Source organism: Hypanus sabinus, chromosome 10 (genome assembly GCF_030144855.1).
Source record: "Hypanus sabinus isolate sHypSab1 chromosome 10, sHypSab1.hap1, whole genome shotgun sequence".
In the NCBI taxonomy this organism is placed as follows: Eukaryota; Metazoa; Chordata; class Chondrichthyes; order Myliobatiformes; family Dasyatidae; genus Hypanus; species Hypanus sabinus.
Window position 1 is genome coordinate 140694362 of NC_082715.1, and position 17644 is coordinate 140712005.

The 17644-nt window shown below is 40.3% G+C and overlaps 1 protein-coding gene across 42 annotated transcripts in view; it reads right to left on the reverse strand.

The window, feature by feature from the left end:
• Positions 1-1601: 1601 nt before the first annotated feature.
• snap91a (synaptosome associated protein 91a) overlaps positions 1602-17644 on the reverse strand; it is a 179446-nt gene continuing 163403 nt past the window's right edge. For 41 of the 42 annotated variants that reach the window (XM_059983127.1, XM_059983110.1, XM_059983113.1 and 38 more), the window contains 2 exons: positions 11637-11735; positions 1602-3002 (listed from right to left, as the gene is read on the reverse strand). In XM_059983127.1, coding sequence (XP_059839110.1) covers positions 11643-11735 — 93 coding nt within the window. In that variant the 3' untranslated portion in view covers positions 1602-3002; positions 11637-11642. The remainder of the gene's footprint in view (positions 3003-11636; positions 11736-17644) is intronic. The other variant, XM_059983116.1, reaches the window with a different exon arrangement.

Here is a 17644-nt window from a genome sequence, read left to right on the forward strand (position 1 = left end):
GCTGCCCTCAACCACATCTCTACCATTTCACGCACATCTGCTCTTACCCCATCCTCCCACCACTCTACCAGGGATAGGGGTCCTCTTGTCCACACCTACCACCCCACCTGCCTCCAACGTCCAGCACATAATTCTCTGAAACTTCTGCCACCTTCAATGGGTTCCCACCACCAAGCACATCTTTCCCTACCACCCCCCACTTTCTGTGGGATCACTTCCTATGCGACTCCCTTGTCCATTCATCCCTCCCCACTAATCTCCCTCCTGGCACTTACCCATACAAGTGCTATACCTACCCCTACACCTCCTCTCTCACTACCATTCAGGGCCTCAAACAGTCCTTCTGGGTGTGGTGACACTCCACCTGTGAGTCTGTTGGGATCATTTATTGTGTTCAGTGCTCCCAGTGTGGCCTCCTGTATATCCGTAAGACTTGACGTTGATTGTGAGACCACTTTGCTGAGCATCTACACTCTGTCAGAACAAGCGGGATCTCCTAGTGGCCATCCATTTTAATTCCACATCCCATTCCAATATGTCCATCCTCCACTGTCGGGATAAGGCCACACTTAGATTGGAGGAACAACACCTTACATTCCGTTTGGGTGGCTTCCAATCTGATGGCATGAACATTGATTTCTCAGTCTTCCGGTAATGACCCCCACCCACTCCCTTCATTATTTCCCATCCCCTTTTCCCTCTCTCACCTATACTCCTTGCCTGCCACTCGCCTCCCTCTGGTGCTCTTCCATGGCCTTCTGTCTCTTTCAATCAACTTCCCAGATCTTTACTTCATCCCTCCCACTCCAAGCCTCACCTATCACCTGGTGTCTCTTCCCCCTCCCCCACCTTTTAAATCTACTCCTCAGCTTTTTCTCTCCAGTCCTGCCGAAGGGTTTCAGACCAAAACATCGACTGTACTTTTTTCCATAGATGCTGCCTGGCCTACTGAGTTCCTCCAGCATTTTGTGTTCTGTGGCCTGTCAAATGCTGTAACATAGTATTAATTCAATACTTAAGGTTGTTTAATGTAATTTCCTGTACACAAGTGTAGAGGAGAATTAAATAATTGTTACTCCAACTCCAAAAAACGATAAAGGACACAATAATAATAAAAAAACACAATAAATATCACTACATATGATAGCTTATATACATAGATTGACTGTATGTTTATCTAGGCTGTACATAAGGTGACTGACAATAAGTAATAAAGCAGTGATGAGGTTAGTGGGTGGAGGTGTTTGATCAGCCTCACTGCTTGGGGAAAGTAATTGTTTGAGAGTCTGGTGGTCCTGGCGTTACCATGCTCAGATAATAGTTGTAGAGAATGAATCTACAAAAGTAAAGTTGTAACATAATTCTCCCCTCTCTTCAGTCTAATTTGAATTAAATGGCCCTGTGATACCAAAGGCAAATCGTCAGAATATGCTATTTCAGAAAAGCACATGAAACCTCACTGCAGTGGAAAAAAAGATCTGATATAACCCATGAGGACCAGTATTTCAGCTTGTTACAAATCACATTTTCAACAGTTCAAAAGAGTTCAGAGTTAAAAATTGCACATCAAATCTGTTACAGCAAACCGAACTTTACCAAAGTTACTTTGATCAACGCATTTATTGCATCTCAAAGGGGATACATGCACTGGATCAAGGAGAAAAATCAAACAAGTTTAAATAAAAAGAGTAATATTTTAAATATATGTATTTTTCCCCACATTAATTCCAGATACAGTTACTTGGAACGGTACACTATATAGATATTGACAGATCTAAAGAGACATAAAGGAAACACTTTCAAACTGCATAGCATTTTTACAAAATAATTGTCATGCCTGAGAACACTAATCCCACTGATCAACAGTGACCTCCTTCATTGTTAGCTACACCTTTTGCCAAGCAGTTTGCACAAACGATATGACATTTCCCTGGGATCCGCACAGTACATAAAATTTCTTTAAAAGGTGCAGGTGTATAGAAGAGATGATGGGCAATGTTTGAGTCTACTCATTTGCATACAAAAAATTAAGGACAACAGCTTAATGACAAAAATACATCAACAAAACCTCAGATATGATTTTCTGATGGAGAAAGCTATGAAAGCTGGTTATGGGCAGCAAAAAAGTGCATTAAATGGTTTGTGATCCCCAACTGAAAGACATCCGAGAATATCAACCTATTATCATCTTTTCTAAAGTAAACATTCCCAGTGTCTGATACTTCACTGCTGGTCCATTAAACAAAGAATACATAATGTAACTTAAAAGAAATTAAATACAATTTTTGCATACTGATAGATATAAATATGACATTTAGATAACATTTTCTGTCTTGGTATGCAGCATATTTCTGCCCAGTAATACTTTTTATGCCAAGATCAGTGCAAGACTATGGAAGTTTAACATCAAATTTTATATTACTTTTAAAAGGAATTATAAATAATTTTGAAAATAATGCACAAATGCTTCTTTTAAAAACTGATTGCATGTTTTATCCAATTTTTTGTAGTTGTGAATTGTTTCCGACAAAACTTCAGACTTGGAAGATTGGGAGGGTGTAAGCACATTAATTTATATGCAAATTGCTACTAGAATCATGACTATAAGCTAATAGGTATACAGAACGGACATGTCATCCTAGGCTCTGCAGTGAAATTATATACATTAGCACTTTCAAGAATACGAATACATTACTCCAAGTGGCTCATACACAACAGCTGCGATTCTGCAACCCAAGTTATCATTAGGTACAGAGAAGCACTAAAAGGCATCAGATACACCCATCTTTCAAGTTGCAAAACACAATCCAAAATGGACAATTTCTGATAAATTAGGGCATAACATCAAAAAGTACATTCCTAAGGGTTACTTTCACAGTTGTGCTACACCTTTTACGATATGGACGTCTGAATAAGCATTGAAACATGACTGGTGAATTGCTTGGAGTAGTGAATATCCACTGTTGTCACCTTCAGCGTTCCCATCATTGCATGAACGGCAGCTGCAAGGCAAACCATGCATTCAGATCTGACATATCACTGTTTTAAATTAAACACTGCTTTTATCCAAGCCTGGAGTAAGGATGTAGTTGCAAAATTTTAATATTTTTCAAATTTCAAGTTCAAGTTTGTCATCTGACTGTACATAAATACAATCAAATGAAACAATGGTCTGGAGAAACACCCACTAAACATCTATCACAAACAACACACAATGAACAATATATTGCCATAAATTAAGAAAATATAATTCAAAATGCATGTAGTGCACAGCACAGGTAAACAGCAAACAGCTTGCTGTCCTTGAGACAAGACCTTGCCGGTGGCAGGGTATCATAGTGTATCATTAGTCTCACAGTTAGAGGGAAAAAGCTGTTATGTAGTCTGGCAGTCTAAGTCCTGATACTTCCTGATGGTAGTGGGTCAAAGAGATTGTGGGGTGGGTGGTAAGGATCCTCAACAATACTTTGGGCAGTTTATCTACACCGCTCCTAGTAAATTTCACAAATCTGGGGGAGGGAGCACATTTCAAGCTCATCCACTTCTATACTTCAAGTTATATATAGTGCCATAATTTCTTATTTCAAATGCAAAAGCAACTGGTATGGATAGTTTGGTTGAAGATACACGATATTACTTCAAATAACCAAACAATTACCAAGTACGTTTCTATTATTTATTTTTTTATTTAGAGATACAGAAAGGAACAGAACCTTCCAGCCCTGTAGCCCACCTACTTAACTCTAACTTTATCACAGGACAATTTACAATGACCAATTAATCTACTAGCCTTTGGTCTTAGGAATGTGGGAGGAAACCAAAGCACCTGGAGGAAACCCCTGTGCTTCACGGGAGGGACATACAAACCTCTTACAGATGGCGTTGGAACAGAACTCCAACGCCCTGAGTAGTAATAGTTCAGAAAATAAAAAAGAATATGGACTTCTCTTCAGGATTACCAAGGTCCATTTTTCAAATTTAAGAAATTAATTATATCGGGGTACTCTGAAATATAAGGTCAGATCCAACATGGAGAATAAGTCTTGAGGGATAAAAGCTGGCCAGAATATTGATAGAACTCAGCACAGCATCTATGGAAATTAATAAATAGCCAATGTTTTGAGCTGACACCTTTCATCAGAAGTGGAAAGGAAGGGGGAAGAAGCTAGAAAAATGTAGGAGGAAGGAGTTCTCCCTCCTTTTCATTTCTCATGAAACATCAACTGTTTATTCATTTTCATAGATGCTGCCTAAACACACACAACTTTGTGTGTGTTGCTCTGGATTCCCAGCATCATTTCATATCTCCATTCTCATGCATCCAATTGGACAGATGGGAACACCACTATCTTGCATGAAAGTCCAGTAACTTATTACCTTGATTATGCACTCATCCGTGAAGAAGAGCTGTGACTCTTATCATTTTGATTCATAGGCTAAGATGTTAGGTTAAGACTGTCCAAGTACTAGATGAAAGTATGCAAGATAATAGACTGAATTTGTCAAAAGAATTGCAAAGTCAATGATATTGTCTACCTTTTATGAACAAATGGTACAGCAATTTCAGGCACGAACAGATGTTGCAATGAACTTTGCCACTGTTTATTTTTAGAAAAACTGTATCTCACTGCCTTACTCAACAAGGCATGTATCTAGTTGCTGTACCTGCACAGTACATACAAACTAGACATCACAAATTTAAATCTTACTCATATCAGGGCAAGCTTTCTCACGAATATGGCTATAAACTGCTTTCAGGTAAATGTATCTCAGCACATAATATCATCAGTAACTGAAGGTGAATGAGCAAGTGCAAGGTTAGAGAGACTGGGCTTGTACACGCTGGAATTAAGGAGATTGAGAGGGGATCTGATTGAAACATATAAGATTATTAAGGGATTGGACAAGATAGAGGCAGGAAATATGTTCCAGGTGCTGGGAGAGTCCAGTACCAGAGGGCGTGGTTTGACAATAAGGGGCAGGTCATTTAGGACAGAATTAAGGAAAAACTTCTTTTCCCAGAGAGTTGTGGGGATCTGGAATGCACTGCCTCGGAAGGTAGTGGAGGCCAATTCTCTGGATGCTTTCAAGAAGGCGCTAGGTAGGTATCTTATGGATAGGGGAATCAAGGGATATGGGGACAAGGCAGAAACCAGGTATTGATAGTAGATGATCAGCCATTATCTCAGAATGGCGGTGCAGGCTCGAAGGGCCAAATGGTCTACTTCTGCACCTATTGTCTATTGTCACATAAGAAAAAAATAAGCATTAAATTTGCTTTTTTTTTGTTAGGAATTTCGGATCATTTCTTCCCCATACTAATTTCCCTTAAACTCTTTTCTGTCCTGCTCAATTCCAATCATTATTACTTTACTTACATTAGTAGTCACTGAACTGATTTATTTTGACTTATTTATTCTAAAAGAATCACGGATAGAGTGTGGACTTGAGACAAAGGATCAATAACTATCTGTTTGGGTGACAGATGGGTTCATGAAGGTGTATATAGCTTACTGTTCAGTTTGCCAATACATTTTTAAATTTACACCTTCCCATCAACCCCTACACTCAGTTTCACTACAGGTAAGGAAATACACTACTTCAACCTACGAGCCAGGACACTCAGGGAATTTGGCTACATGATTACTTTTTAAATTCTTTCTTGTAACTGCATGTTTTCTGCTATCGTAACTATATGTGCTATAAATGCTGTGTTGTGTGTAACTGTTTATTCTGTGTTTTGCACTTTGGTCCCAAAGGAATGCTGTTTTGTTTGACTGTATTCACGTGTAGGGTTGAATGATGATTACACTTGAACTTGAATTCACTTGTAACCAAGGTGCCCAGTTTCTTTTGCCATCTCATTGCAATAAGCTACCAAGCATAAAAATTTAACTCGTGTATGTGCATGACTGACTATGTATGCCATTCTCTACTCTCTGAGAGGAATGTGTGGCCCATTACATTCAGTGACCCTTTGGTTAAATTTAAGAACAGTATAGGTTTGATGTGAATGCATGTTGTTTTGATACATGCTGGAGAAATGCATTCTTTTTCAGCACTGGGTAGCCTCAATAAGTTCCTGTCCTTTTGAGGTACCAGTCTGCATGAAATGATATCTATGATTGTAATACCCACTTCTGGATTGTAATGCCCACTTCTGCTTCTTACTGTGTCGTAAGTAGGGTTCAAAAGAGGTTGGCCAGGATGTTGCCTGGATTTGCATGTGCTATAGGGAAAGGTTGTTTTTTTCATGGAGCGGTGGAAGCTGAGGGGAGAACTGATGGAGGTTTATAAGATTATGTGAAAGAGACAACTGGATGATATATTGCCTTCCGGGTGCCAGGGCCAAGGATGTCTTGGATCAGGTCTGCATCATTCTAAAGGGGGAGGCCAGAAGCACATATTGGTACCAACAACAAATTTAAGAGACTACTAGACAGGTATATGGAGGAATTTAAGGTGGAGGGTTATATGGGAGGCAGGGTTTAAGGGTTAGCACAACATTGTGGGCCGAACAGCATGTACTGTGCTGTATTGTTCTATGTTCTAACATAGGTAGGAAAAGGAAGGAGGTCCTGAGGAGAGAATATAGGGAGTTAGGGAGAAAGCTGGACCTCCAAAGTAGTAATCTCTGGATTGTTGCCTGCTCCATATGCCAGTGAGGGCAAGAATAGGATGATTTGGTAGAAGAATGCATGGCTGAAGAAATGGTGCGGAGGCAGGGTTTCAGATTTCTGGATCATTTGGATCTCTTCTGGGGAAGGTTTAACCTGAGGGGAACCAATATCCTTGTGGTCAGGTTTGCTGTGGAGTGTTTAAACTCATTTGTCAGGGGAATGGGAACCAGAATGATAGGGCAAGGATGGGGCAATTGGTATACATCTAGATGCAGTGTGTTGTGAAACCTTGAGGAAGGACAGGTAGATGATATGGAGAAATTGCAGTCAGTGTAACAGTGTAAGTTAAAGTGTAACAAGAGCCAAAAATCAAAAAGGAGTAATGAATACAGGACTAAAGATGCTTTTTTAAAAAATGCACACAGTATACGGAATATGGTAGGTGATCTTGTAGAGCAGTTAGAGATAAGGAATATGATGTTGTGTGTATCTCTGAGTCATGGCTGGAAGAAGACCATAGTTGAGGGTTTAATATACTAGGATACACACTGTATTGAAAGGATAGGCAGTTAGGGAGAAGGAGTGGTGTGGCTCTGTTGGTAAAAAAAAAAAATGAAATGAAATCCTTAGAGAGAAGTGACACATGATCAGAAGATGTAAAAACCATGTGAGTAGAGTTAAGAAACTGCAACAGTAAAAAGACCCTGAGTTACATATAGGCCTCTGAACAGTAACCTGGGTGAGGACTACAAATTACAATGGCAGATAGAAAATGCATGTCAAAAGGGCAATGTTGCAATAATCTTGGGGGATTTCAATATGTAGATAGATTTAGAAAATCAGGTTAGTGCTGAATCCCAAGAGAGGGAATTTGTAGAACGCCTATGAGATTTTTTTTTAAGAGTAACATGTGGTTGAGCCCACTTAGGGGCACAGGAATTCTAGAATGGGTGTTAAAGTAAGGACTCAGATTTGATAAGGGAGCTTAAGGTAAAGGAATCCTTTGGAGAGAATGATCACAATATCATAGAATTAACCCTGCAGTTTGGGAAGAAGCTAAAATCAGATGTATAAATATTACAGTGGATTAAAGGAAACTACAGAGGCATGAGGGAAGAGCTAGCCAAAGTTGACTGGAAGGAGACACTAGCAGGGATGACGGTAGAATAGCTACGATTGGGGGAAATTCCGAAGGCATAGGAAAGATACATCCCAGAATTAAAGAAGTTTAATAAAGGGAGGATGATGCAACCCTGATGAAAAAAGGAAGTCAACGATAGCACAAAAGCTATAGAGAAGGTGTATAATATTACAAATATTGGTAAGAAGGTAGATTGGGAAGATTTTAAAAACCAACACAAGGCAACAAAAAAAAACCATAACAAGTGAAAAGATGAAATATGAAGTTAAGCTAGCCAATAAAATTTTTAAAAAAGATACAAAAAGTGTTTTCAGGTACATAAAGAGTAAAAGAGAGATGAGAGTGGATATCGGACTGTTGGAAAATGACGCTGGAGAGGTCATAGTAGGGGACAAAGAAATGGCAGATGAAAAGAGCAAAAGAGTAAGTATTTTGCATCAGTCTTCACTGTGGAAGACATGAGTAGAATGCCAGAAATGGGAGAGTGTTGGACAGAATTGAGTGTCGTTGCTATTACTAAGGAAAAGCTACCTGGGAAGCTGAAAAGTCTGAAGTAAGTTAAGTCACTTGGACCAGATGGACCACGCCCCATTGTTCTGAAAGAGGTAGCTGCAGAGATTGTGGAGGCATTAGTAATTATCTTTCAAGAATTGCTAGATTCTAGAATGGTTCTTGAAGACTGGAAAATTTCAAATATCACTCTACTCTTTGAGAAGGGAGGGGAGGGAGGCAGAATAAAGGAAATTATAGGCCAGATAGCCTGATTTCAGTGGTTGGAAAGAAGTTGAAGTCTAATATTTAGGATGAAGTTTCAGAGTTTTGGAGGCACATGATAAAATAGGCCAAAGTCAGTTTTCTGAAGGGAAAATCTTGCCTGACAATTCTGTTGGCATTCTTTGAGGAAATAACAGGCAGGATAGACAAAGCTGATGTTGTTTACTTAGATTTTCAGAAGGCCTTTGACAATGTGCTGCACATAAGGCTGCTTAATAAGAGCCAATGGTATGACATGAATGGTACCAGCATGGATAGAAAACTGGCTGACTGGCAGGAAGCAAAGAGTGGGTATAAAGGGGAACTTTTCTGGTTGGTTGCTGGTGATCAGTGGTGTGCCACAAGGGTCGGAGTTAGGACCACTTCTTTTCACGTTATATGTCAATGATTTGCATGAAGGAATTGATGGCCTTGTGGCCAGGTTTGTGGATGATATGAAGACAGGTAGAGTGGCAGATAATGTTGAGGAAGCAGGGAGTCTGCAGGAAGGCTTAGACAGATTGGGGGAATGGGGAATCTATTTTCTAAATGAGGAGAAAATTCAAAAATCATAGTTGTGAAGGGACCTGTGTCCTTGTGGAGGATTCCCTAAAGATTAACTTGCAGGCTGAGTCAGTGGTAAGGAAGGCAAGTGCAATGTCAGCATTCATTTTGAGAGGACTAGAACATAAGAGCAAGGAAGTAATGCCGAGGTTTTATAAGGTATTGATCAGACTGCACTTGGAGCATTGAGCATATTTAGGCCCCTTAGCTAAGAAAAGATGTGCTGGTGTTGGAGAGGGTCCAGAGTACATTCATGAGAATGATCCCAGGAACGAAAGGGTTAACAAATGAGGAGTGATCTATGACTCTGGGCCTGTACTCACTAGAGCTTAGAAGAATGGGGGGGGGGAGGGGGATAATCTCATTAAAACCTATTAAATATTGAAAGGTCTAGAAAGAGTGGGTATGGAGAGTTTGCTTCCCCATAGTGGGGTAGTCTAGAACCAAAGGGCATAGCCTCAGAATTGTGGAATATCCATTTAGAACAGAAACGAGGAACTATTTCTCGAGTGAGAGAGTGACAAATCTGTGGAACCCATTGCCACAGATGGCTGTGCAGGCCAAGTCATTAGGTATACTTAAGGCAGAGGTTGATAGGTTCTTCATTAGTCAGGGTATGAAAGGTTATGGGGAGAAGGCAGGACAATGGGGTTGAGAGGGATAATAAATCAGCCATGATGAAATGGCAGAGGAGACTCAATAGGCCAAATGGTCTAATACTGCTCCTATGTCTCATGGTTTTATCATGAGAGGCAAAGATAGAGTTGACTGACAGTATCTTTTCCACTGGTCTAAAATGTCTAATATCAACATGTATGCAGTTCAGATGAGAGGGGGTAATTTCAAGTTTTTTTGCGCTACCTGGGGTGGGGGTAGAGGCAGATGCATTGTAGACTTTTAGAAGATGATTAGATAGGGACATAAATGTGAGGAAAATGTAAGGATATGAACATTGTGCAGGCAAAGGAATTAGTTTAGTTGCCCACCTGATCACTGATTTGATTGGTTCGGTACAACATTGTGGGCCAAAGGGGCTGTTCCTGTGCTGTACTCTTCTATGTTCTATGTAAATTCTCCCAGGCTCACCTTAAGCATTTTATCTCCCTCTTCTATACTCACTCATTCTTTGTTTCATGCAAACCCATTCCCATTGTTTTGTTTTGCAGTTTAAATGTCATGAATTTGTCTTTCTAAAAGGTTGGATTAAAAACAAAGCAAATGGAAAATATTTAGTTTCTGTTCAAAAGACCAAAGAAACATTAGATTCAGTTCTACAGTTTGCATCTCAAAAGCGACTTCAACCAAGGTTATGGAAAGTTATGAGGTTATGGATAGTGGTTAGCATAACACTTCACAGTACCAGTGGCACACATTCAACTTCTGCCACTGTCTGCATGTTTTTACATTCTCCCTGGGGTTACCATGTGGATTCCCTCCCAGTAGTCTAGTTTCCTCCCACAGTCCAAAGATGTACCCAGTTGGTAGGTTAACTGGTCTTTGTAAACTATCCCACGATTAGGCTAGGGTTAAATCAGAGGTTGCTGGGCAGCACAGCTTGAAGGGCCAGAAGGGCTTATCCTGTGTTGCATCTCAATAAATTAAAAAAGCGTTACTCATAGCAAAAGTTTTGGAATATCAGCATAAATGAATCTGATTTGGCCTTAAACCAACTTTAAGGATCTCAGTTATAGGGAAAGGTTGAATAGGTTAGGACTGTATTCCGTAGAGCTTAGGAGAATGAGGAGAGACTTGATGGAGATGTACAAAATTATGAGGGGTATAGATAGGGTAAATGCAAGTAGGCTTTTTCCACTGAGGTTGGGTGAGACTAGAACTAGAAGTCATGGGGTTAAGGGTGAAAGGTGAAACAAGAGTGGGGAACTTCTTCGGTCAGAGGGTGATGAGAGTGTGAAATGAGCTGCCAGCATAAGTGGTGGATGCAGGCTTGGTTTCAACATTTAAGAAAAATTTGGATAGGTACATAGATGGGAAGGTATGGAGGGCTATGGTCAAAGCACAGGTCAGTGGAACTAGGCAGAATAATAGTTCAGCACAGACTAGACCAGCTGAAGGGGCTGTTCTGTCCTGTAGTCTCCTATGACTCTATACACTCCAATTACATTGTTCTCTTATACACTGAACTAAAGTATTAGACAATTAATCTCCATTCTTGCTAGATACCATACTACAGGATTTATCATACTCTAATAATGATAGCAAGACAATTACAAAGGGGATAGGGAAATTAAAAAATTAAAAACACCAATGCATAAAATTGTATTACTGCATTTTGCCAATCAACAATCAGCCTGCTAATATTCAAATAGAAATTAATAGAAATCAAGCAGTTAGAAATTAACTGCAAATACTTTCATTTCAGTGTGCTTGTGAGGATTTATTCAATGCTTATGGCATCCTTCAACATGCTGGAAAATGTCACCAGTTGGAAATTGGTCAATGTACTAAAATATTTTTGAAATCACTCAAACTCTCACACTTCTCATGCAATTCTAACTTTTAGCACACAAAATGATACCCAGGTAGAACCTGGAGTGTACCTTTGTTTACAAGAAATCCTTGATGTTTAGATCTGCTAGAGGATCCTTGGTTGCAGGTTTCTTGGGGCTCTGAGTAGCAGGCGTTGGGCTTGGGGAAAGCTATCAAAGCAGATACCAAAGGAGGCAGAAAAAGCAGCAACACGGTGAGGCCAAGAGATTAGAAAGGGTTATATCATTACATGCACAATCTGCTCAACCATGTTAATATAGAAAATGCATTTATAATTTTCTTCTTGAAAATATTATTGAAGACAAGAAATGCAAGCAGTGTTAAGCACAGAGTTTGGCAAGAAACAGCAATTCCTATATATTTATCACAAATATGCATCTGACAAAAAAGAGTCAACTAATATCCAGACAGTTAGATCTTGGGGTACTATCTGTATTCTAAGATATAATCATGTCTAACACATTCACTATATGATTGTTATGAGTCATGAACAGACCTGATGGAAATGGGGTGCAGAGTTAACCATTCCCCCCTCCCTGAGAACTATGAACTATTGCTGTTGCAATGCTGCTAATGAGAGAGAGACTGTAGATTTATTGTATTTTGACTCTTCCTGGATTATTTGCCTTTCACTACAAGGACTTCACTTTGCTTGTTAACATTCCTCAGGAGACAGCAGTAGTGGCCTGATTTGATGGACACAGTCACTCAGAGTTGATAGATAGCTGAGACCCCGTTAGTAGGGATAAAAGACAGGTCTGAGGAGACACCCCTCAGACACACCAGCGGACACTGACCGAGTTTTGTGCACCTACAGGAAGGTGGGGGCTTCGAGGACCGAATCAGGAGATCGGTCAATAAAGCTCACAGTGTTACGGCAGGGCCAGTGGGGACTTGTGTGTGTGTCCACTCATGCCAGAGTGACGAGTCCACCACAGAAGAACAGTCTGGCCGGAGAACAGAGGGGTCATAGCTGAATGGCCACAACGATATGACGGAATAAGAAAGCAACAGAAGGTTTGCCTGCTGCAGCTGCCTAATCTCTTGCTCACTCTGTCTCCAACGATTACAACACAACAACCATAACTACCTCCGCACGCATGAACTGAATTGAACTTTATACCCTTCTATGACAAGTCATTTACCCCTAGACCTTGACAGAGCTTGTTTATTATTGCTTATTATTATTCCTACACTTCTATGTTTATTATTGCTAACCTGTTTTATATGTATATTTGCATTTTTGATACTGTATTGTGTAGTTTACTAATAAACATCTTTAGTTTTTGGTACCACCAGACTCCAACGGATACTTCTATCTTTGCTGGTCTGTAAACCCAGTTACGGGATACGTAACACGATTAAACACTTTATTCTCATGGAATGGCTTCTATAATGTTAATAAGTTAATGCTTTGACAGCTTTCTCTGTGTAGAAACAGAACACTGATAGCTTTTAATCCTGATAACTTCAACTCTTAACACAGATAGAATAATGCTCCTCAAAATATAAAACAAATTTCTGAATAAAAGTGTCAATATTGAATAAATATTTGTACTTTGTTCCTTTGTACTTTGTCCTTTGTTCCCAGGTTCTTCAAGGTTATCATAGTCAGGGTGGGGGGGTATTGTGGATAAGGTCCCACTACCTATTAAATACTCCCAGTGGCATGCATCTCAAATAACCTCTGACAACCAAGTCCAACTCCTGGCCTTCTGCCTGGTGGAACTATTTCTACTAACAGAAGGGGCAAAGGAGGTTTAGAAGCACCTTAAAACCAGTCGCTTCGGGCAGATGGGTGCTCATCAGCCATGGTAGGCAGCTAATCTAGAAGGAAAACTCTGATTTCAAACCTTCGTTGCCTTGTGGTTATACCCTCCTATGCGGGAGGCTTCGGGAATAAATGCCGTTGAAAAATCCAGATTTGGAGTCCCTACGTTGAGTTCCACGCTGACTAGCAGCTCTTGTGACACCACTGGTGCCAAACTGCATTGGTCTTTGCTGTTTCTTTGGATTGCGATAAGAGGGTTTGGAGGGGCTGCAGGATGGGTACCAGTTTGGTCTTCATATTGAACTGTCCAGGCTTGCGTATGTGTAGACAACTAGGAGGCCATATCCATGGTCAACCCCAACCAACCAAGGGCCTTTCTTTGTTTCCATATCACGCACTTAAAAACTAAAATGGGAAAATATTTTTCTGATTTTTAAAGCAAAACAGCTCAGAATAATAGATCTTTAAAGGATATTAGGACAGTGTTGGAAAATGATACCAAGATAGACCAGCTGTGATTGTGATGAATACTGGCACAGGCTCAGAGGCTGGATGGCTTGCTCTCACTCTGTGTTCTGTGCCCTGTGAAAGTAATACACTTTCACAACAGATGCTCAAGGCCTCTATATATTTCAAACGCATCGCTACAGAGTTGAAATCCCGTTCAGAAGCTAAATCTTTTTTAAAAAATACTAATCTGGATAAACAATTATTTCAATATTGAAAATGATGTTCTCAATTTTTATAAAGATTAAAAGCTATGTAGGTTGTGCTTGAAAACCAGGCAGAATATTCAGCCTCTTCAATACTTTGAGAAGTTAACTGTACACATTTATAATTATTATAATCTCCTGTGAAAAATATTGATAAGTGTTAATAATTATTAATAACCCGCTGACTAAAATTTAGAGAACATAGTGGGAATGTGCCCAATTAAATTCATCTGTTTTTCTTCTGTTTATAAAGTGTACTTAATACAAAAAATTAACCTAGGTGACTGCAGGTAGAATTTCAAGTCACTTCAGCTGACTTAAGAGGAGAGAAGCAAGCAAAAGTCTCAAGGGTGAATGTTAGTTAGCTCCAATGGTGAAACATTAAAGTGCATTGGTTACAAGCAATGAAACAGATGAGATAGTTATGTTAAAAGTAGGGGAGCAACCTCAGGATAGTGACAACACTCCAGCTGAAATTAGTTTGCAGAACAGCACTGAGGCCCATGATGTTGTGTCTAACATTGGGTGCCAAGGTATTGTGTCAATCAACTTGGCACTATTACAGCTTGAGGTGCCAGAGTTTGGAAGTTCAACTCCAATGTCGTCTGTAAGGAGTATGCCTGTTCCTCTCCATGAACACGTGGATTTCCTCAAGGATTTTCGGTTTTTACCCCGTAGTCCAAAGACGTACTGGCTAGTAGGTTAATTAGTCATTGTAAGTTGTCTTGTGATTAGGCTAGGGCGGGGGTCGGCAACCTGCGGCTCCCGAGCCATTTGTGGCTCTTTCACCTCTGTGCTGCGGCTCCCTGTGGCTTTGGGAAATAATTGGTCAGTATTTAATTAAAATGTATTTTATGTTAGTTTGTTAGCTTTTGAAATGTAATTCTAAATTTGAAGATTATGGTGATCTTGTACAATCTAAGTGTGGCGGGCACATCCGAAACGGCTCACAATTAGCCAGCATTCCGGCTAAGGGAGATAGCCTACGGGGGTTTGTGAGTACGCGTCTTTTGCAGCATCTGCGTCCATGGGGGCTGGGTTGAGGGAGGCTTAAAAGCAAGGCTGTTTAGTTCGAATAAAGCTATCTTTGACTGCAGTTTACTGACACCGCTACAACGTGTTTTTATCGCTGGCTGTCCAGACGGAAGGTGCTGAAACGCTTTGTCGCGTGTCTGGAAGAAGTGAAAACTTTCCTGGGCAGCAAAGGGCTCACCTTTCCTGAGCTGGAACAGCCAGAGTGGCTGGAAAAGCTACACTTCATGGTAGACATGACAGCGCACCTGAACACGCTGAACACAGCTCTTCAGGGGAAAGGACGCACAGCCCTGCACATGTTGGAGGATGTTTTGGCATTCGAGCGCAAGTTGACGTTGCTTGCCAGAGATTTACAGAAAGGCACTTTGTCTCACTTCCCCAATTTGAGAGAGTTCAAACAAGGTCACGACATGATAATTTCGGAGTATTTACATTCTGCAATCATCGCAATGCAAACATCGTTTGGGAAACGCTTCTGTGAGTTCAGAGAGGAAAAAAACACATTATCCTTCCCGGTCACTCCCTTAAGCATCGATCCTTCCCTACTGAATACGACTGCATTGGCAGGTGTGAGTCAACCTGATCTTGAGATGGAACTGGCCGACATAGCCGACAAAGACATATGGGTGTCCAAGTTTAGACGCTTGACAGCAGACCTTGAAGATGTTGCCCGTCAGAAGGCCGTTCTTGCTCAGAAACACAAATGGAGTGATATTGAAAAACTTGTGTTCGAAACATGGAATGCTATGCCCGACATTTATGTAAACATTAAAAAGTATGCGCTTTGAGTCCTGTCGATCTTTGGATCCACATATGTAAGTGAGCAGGTGTTCTCCAACATGAACTTTATTAAAAACAAACATCGCGCACGCCTCACAGATGACAGCTTGCGATCCTGTGTAAAGATGAAGGTGACGTCATACAGCCCTGATGTGCAGACGCTGTGCGCTGAGGTCCAGGAGCAGAAATCCCATTAACCAGGTATGATAAATATTTTAATTGCCTATTATTTTATGTATATTCATATTTTTTCATTGTTCAGTGAAATAGTCCTTTTATTTTTCAGGCTGACAGCTGGCTGACGTTATTTTTGGTTTGCTGCTGGCGGAAAATTTAAGTTCGGCGTTTTTCATAAATACAAGAAGGACTCAAATAGACATTGAGTATTTTACTTAAAAGTAACTTTCAACCCAACGTCTTTTTTTCGGAGTTCAAAATGTTTTTGTTGCATGCAGAAATGTAATTTCGTTTTCTCTGCAGGAGTTCATCAATTTCATAAATGCAACACATTATAGTTTGTTTATACATAGCATAAAGGCAAAACAAAACGTTGTATGCAGTGTTATTTCATTTTAAATGTCAAACGGGTTTTGCGGCTCCCAGTGTTTTCTTTTCTGTGGGAAACGGGTCCAAGTGGCTCTTTCAGTGGTAAAGGTTGCTGACCCCTGGGCTAGGGTTAAATAAGTGGGTTGCTGGGTGGTGGAATTTTATAAACTTTTGTCTCCCCTCCGACTTCACCACTCCAGAAAAAAACAACCTAGCTTTATCTAACCTCTCATTATAGCACTTGCCCTTTAATAAAGCTAGCATTCTGTAAACTTCTTCTGCACACTCTTCAAAGCATACACAACCTCCTATAATTGGTCAACCAGAAATGAATGCAATATTCATGAAATACAGCTTAACCAGAGGTTTATACAGCTGCAACATACAGTACCTCAATGCCTCAACCAATAAAGGCAGGCATGCCATATGCCTTCTACACCACCCTATTAGCTGTGCAGCCACTTTGAGAGAACCATGGACTTAAACCGCAAGTTGTCTCTGTACCTCAACACTATTTAGATATTTGCCATTACTTGTTTAACGTTCCTTTTCATTTGATCTTCCAAAGTGTAAACATTTCACACCAGCCCAGACCAAACTGCCAATTCTCTGCCCAGATCTGTAACCGGTCTATAGCCTGCCGTAGTCTTTGGCAATCATCTATACAATCTGTAATGCCATCAAATTTTCTGTAGTCTGCAAATTTACTCACCCAGCCCGTCAGGTTTTCATCCAAGCTAGTCATATATAATCACAGATGTCCCAGGATGGATCCTGGAAGAATGCCACTAGTTATGGCACTGGTGCGACTATCCCATTAACTACTATCCCCAACTTCCAATGCCTACCCGTTTTGAATCCAAGTGGCTAAGTCACCACAGTTCACATGCATCTCAATCTTCTGGATCAGCCATCCATGAGGGGTCTTGTTAAATACCTTACTAAAATCCATATATTTTAAGACATGACTTGTCCCACATAAAACCATGCTAACTGCTCCTAATTAAGCCATTTTTCCCTAAATACTCATAAATCCTATTCATAACAATTGAGAAATATTTCTTTGAAGAACCATGCAGTAACATTGGGATGACCACCTTCTCGAAGTGGCTACACAAGTTGATAGGATGATATATGGTAAGATATATGGCATGCCTGCCTTTATTCATCAAGGAACTAAGTTCAAAAGTTAGGACGATGCAATTTTATAAAA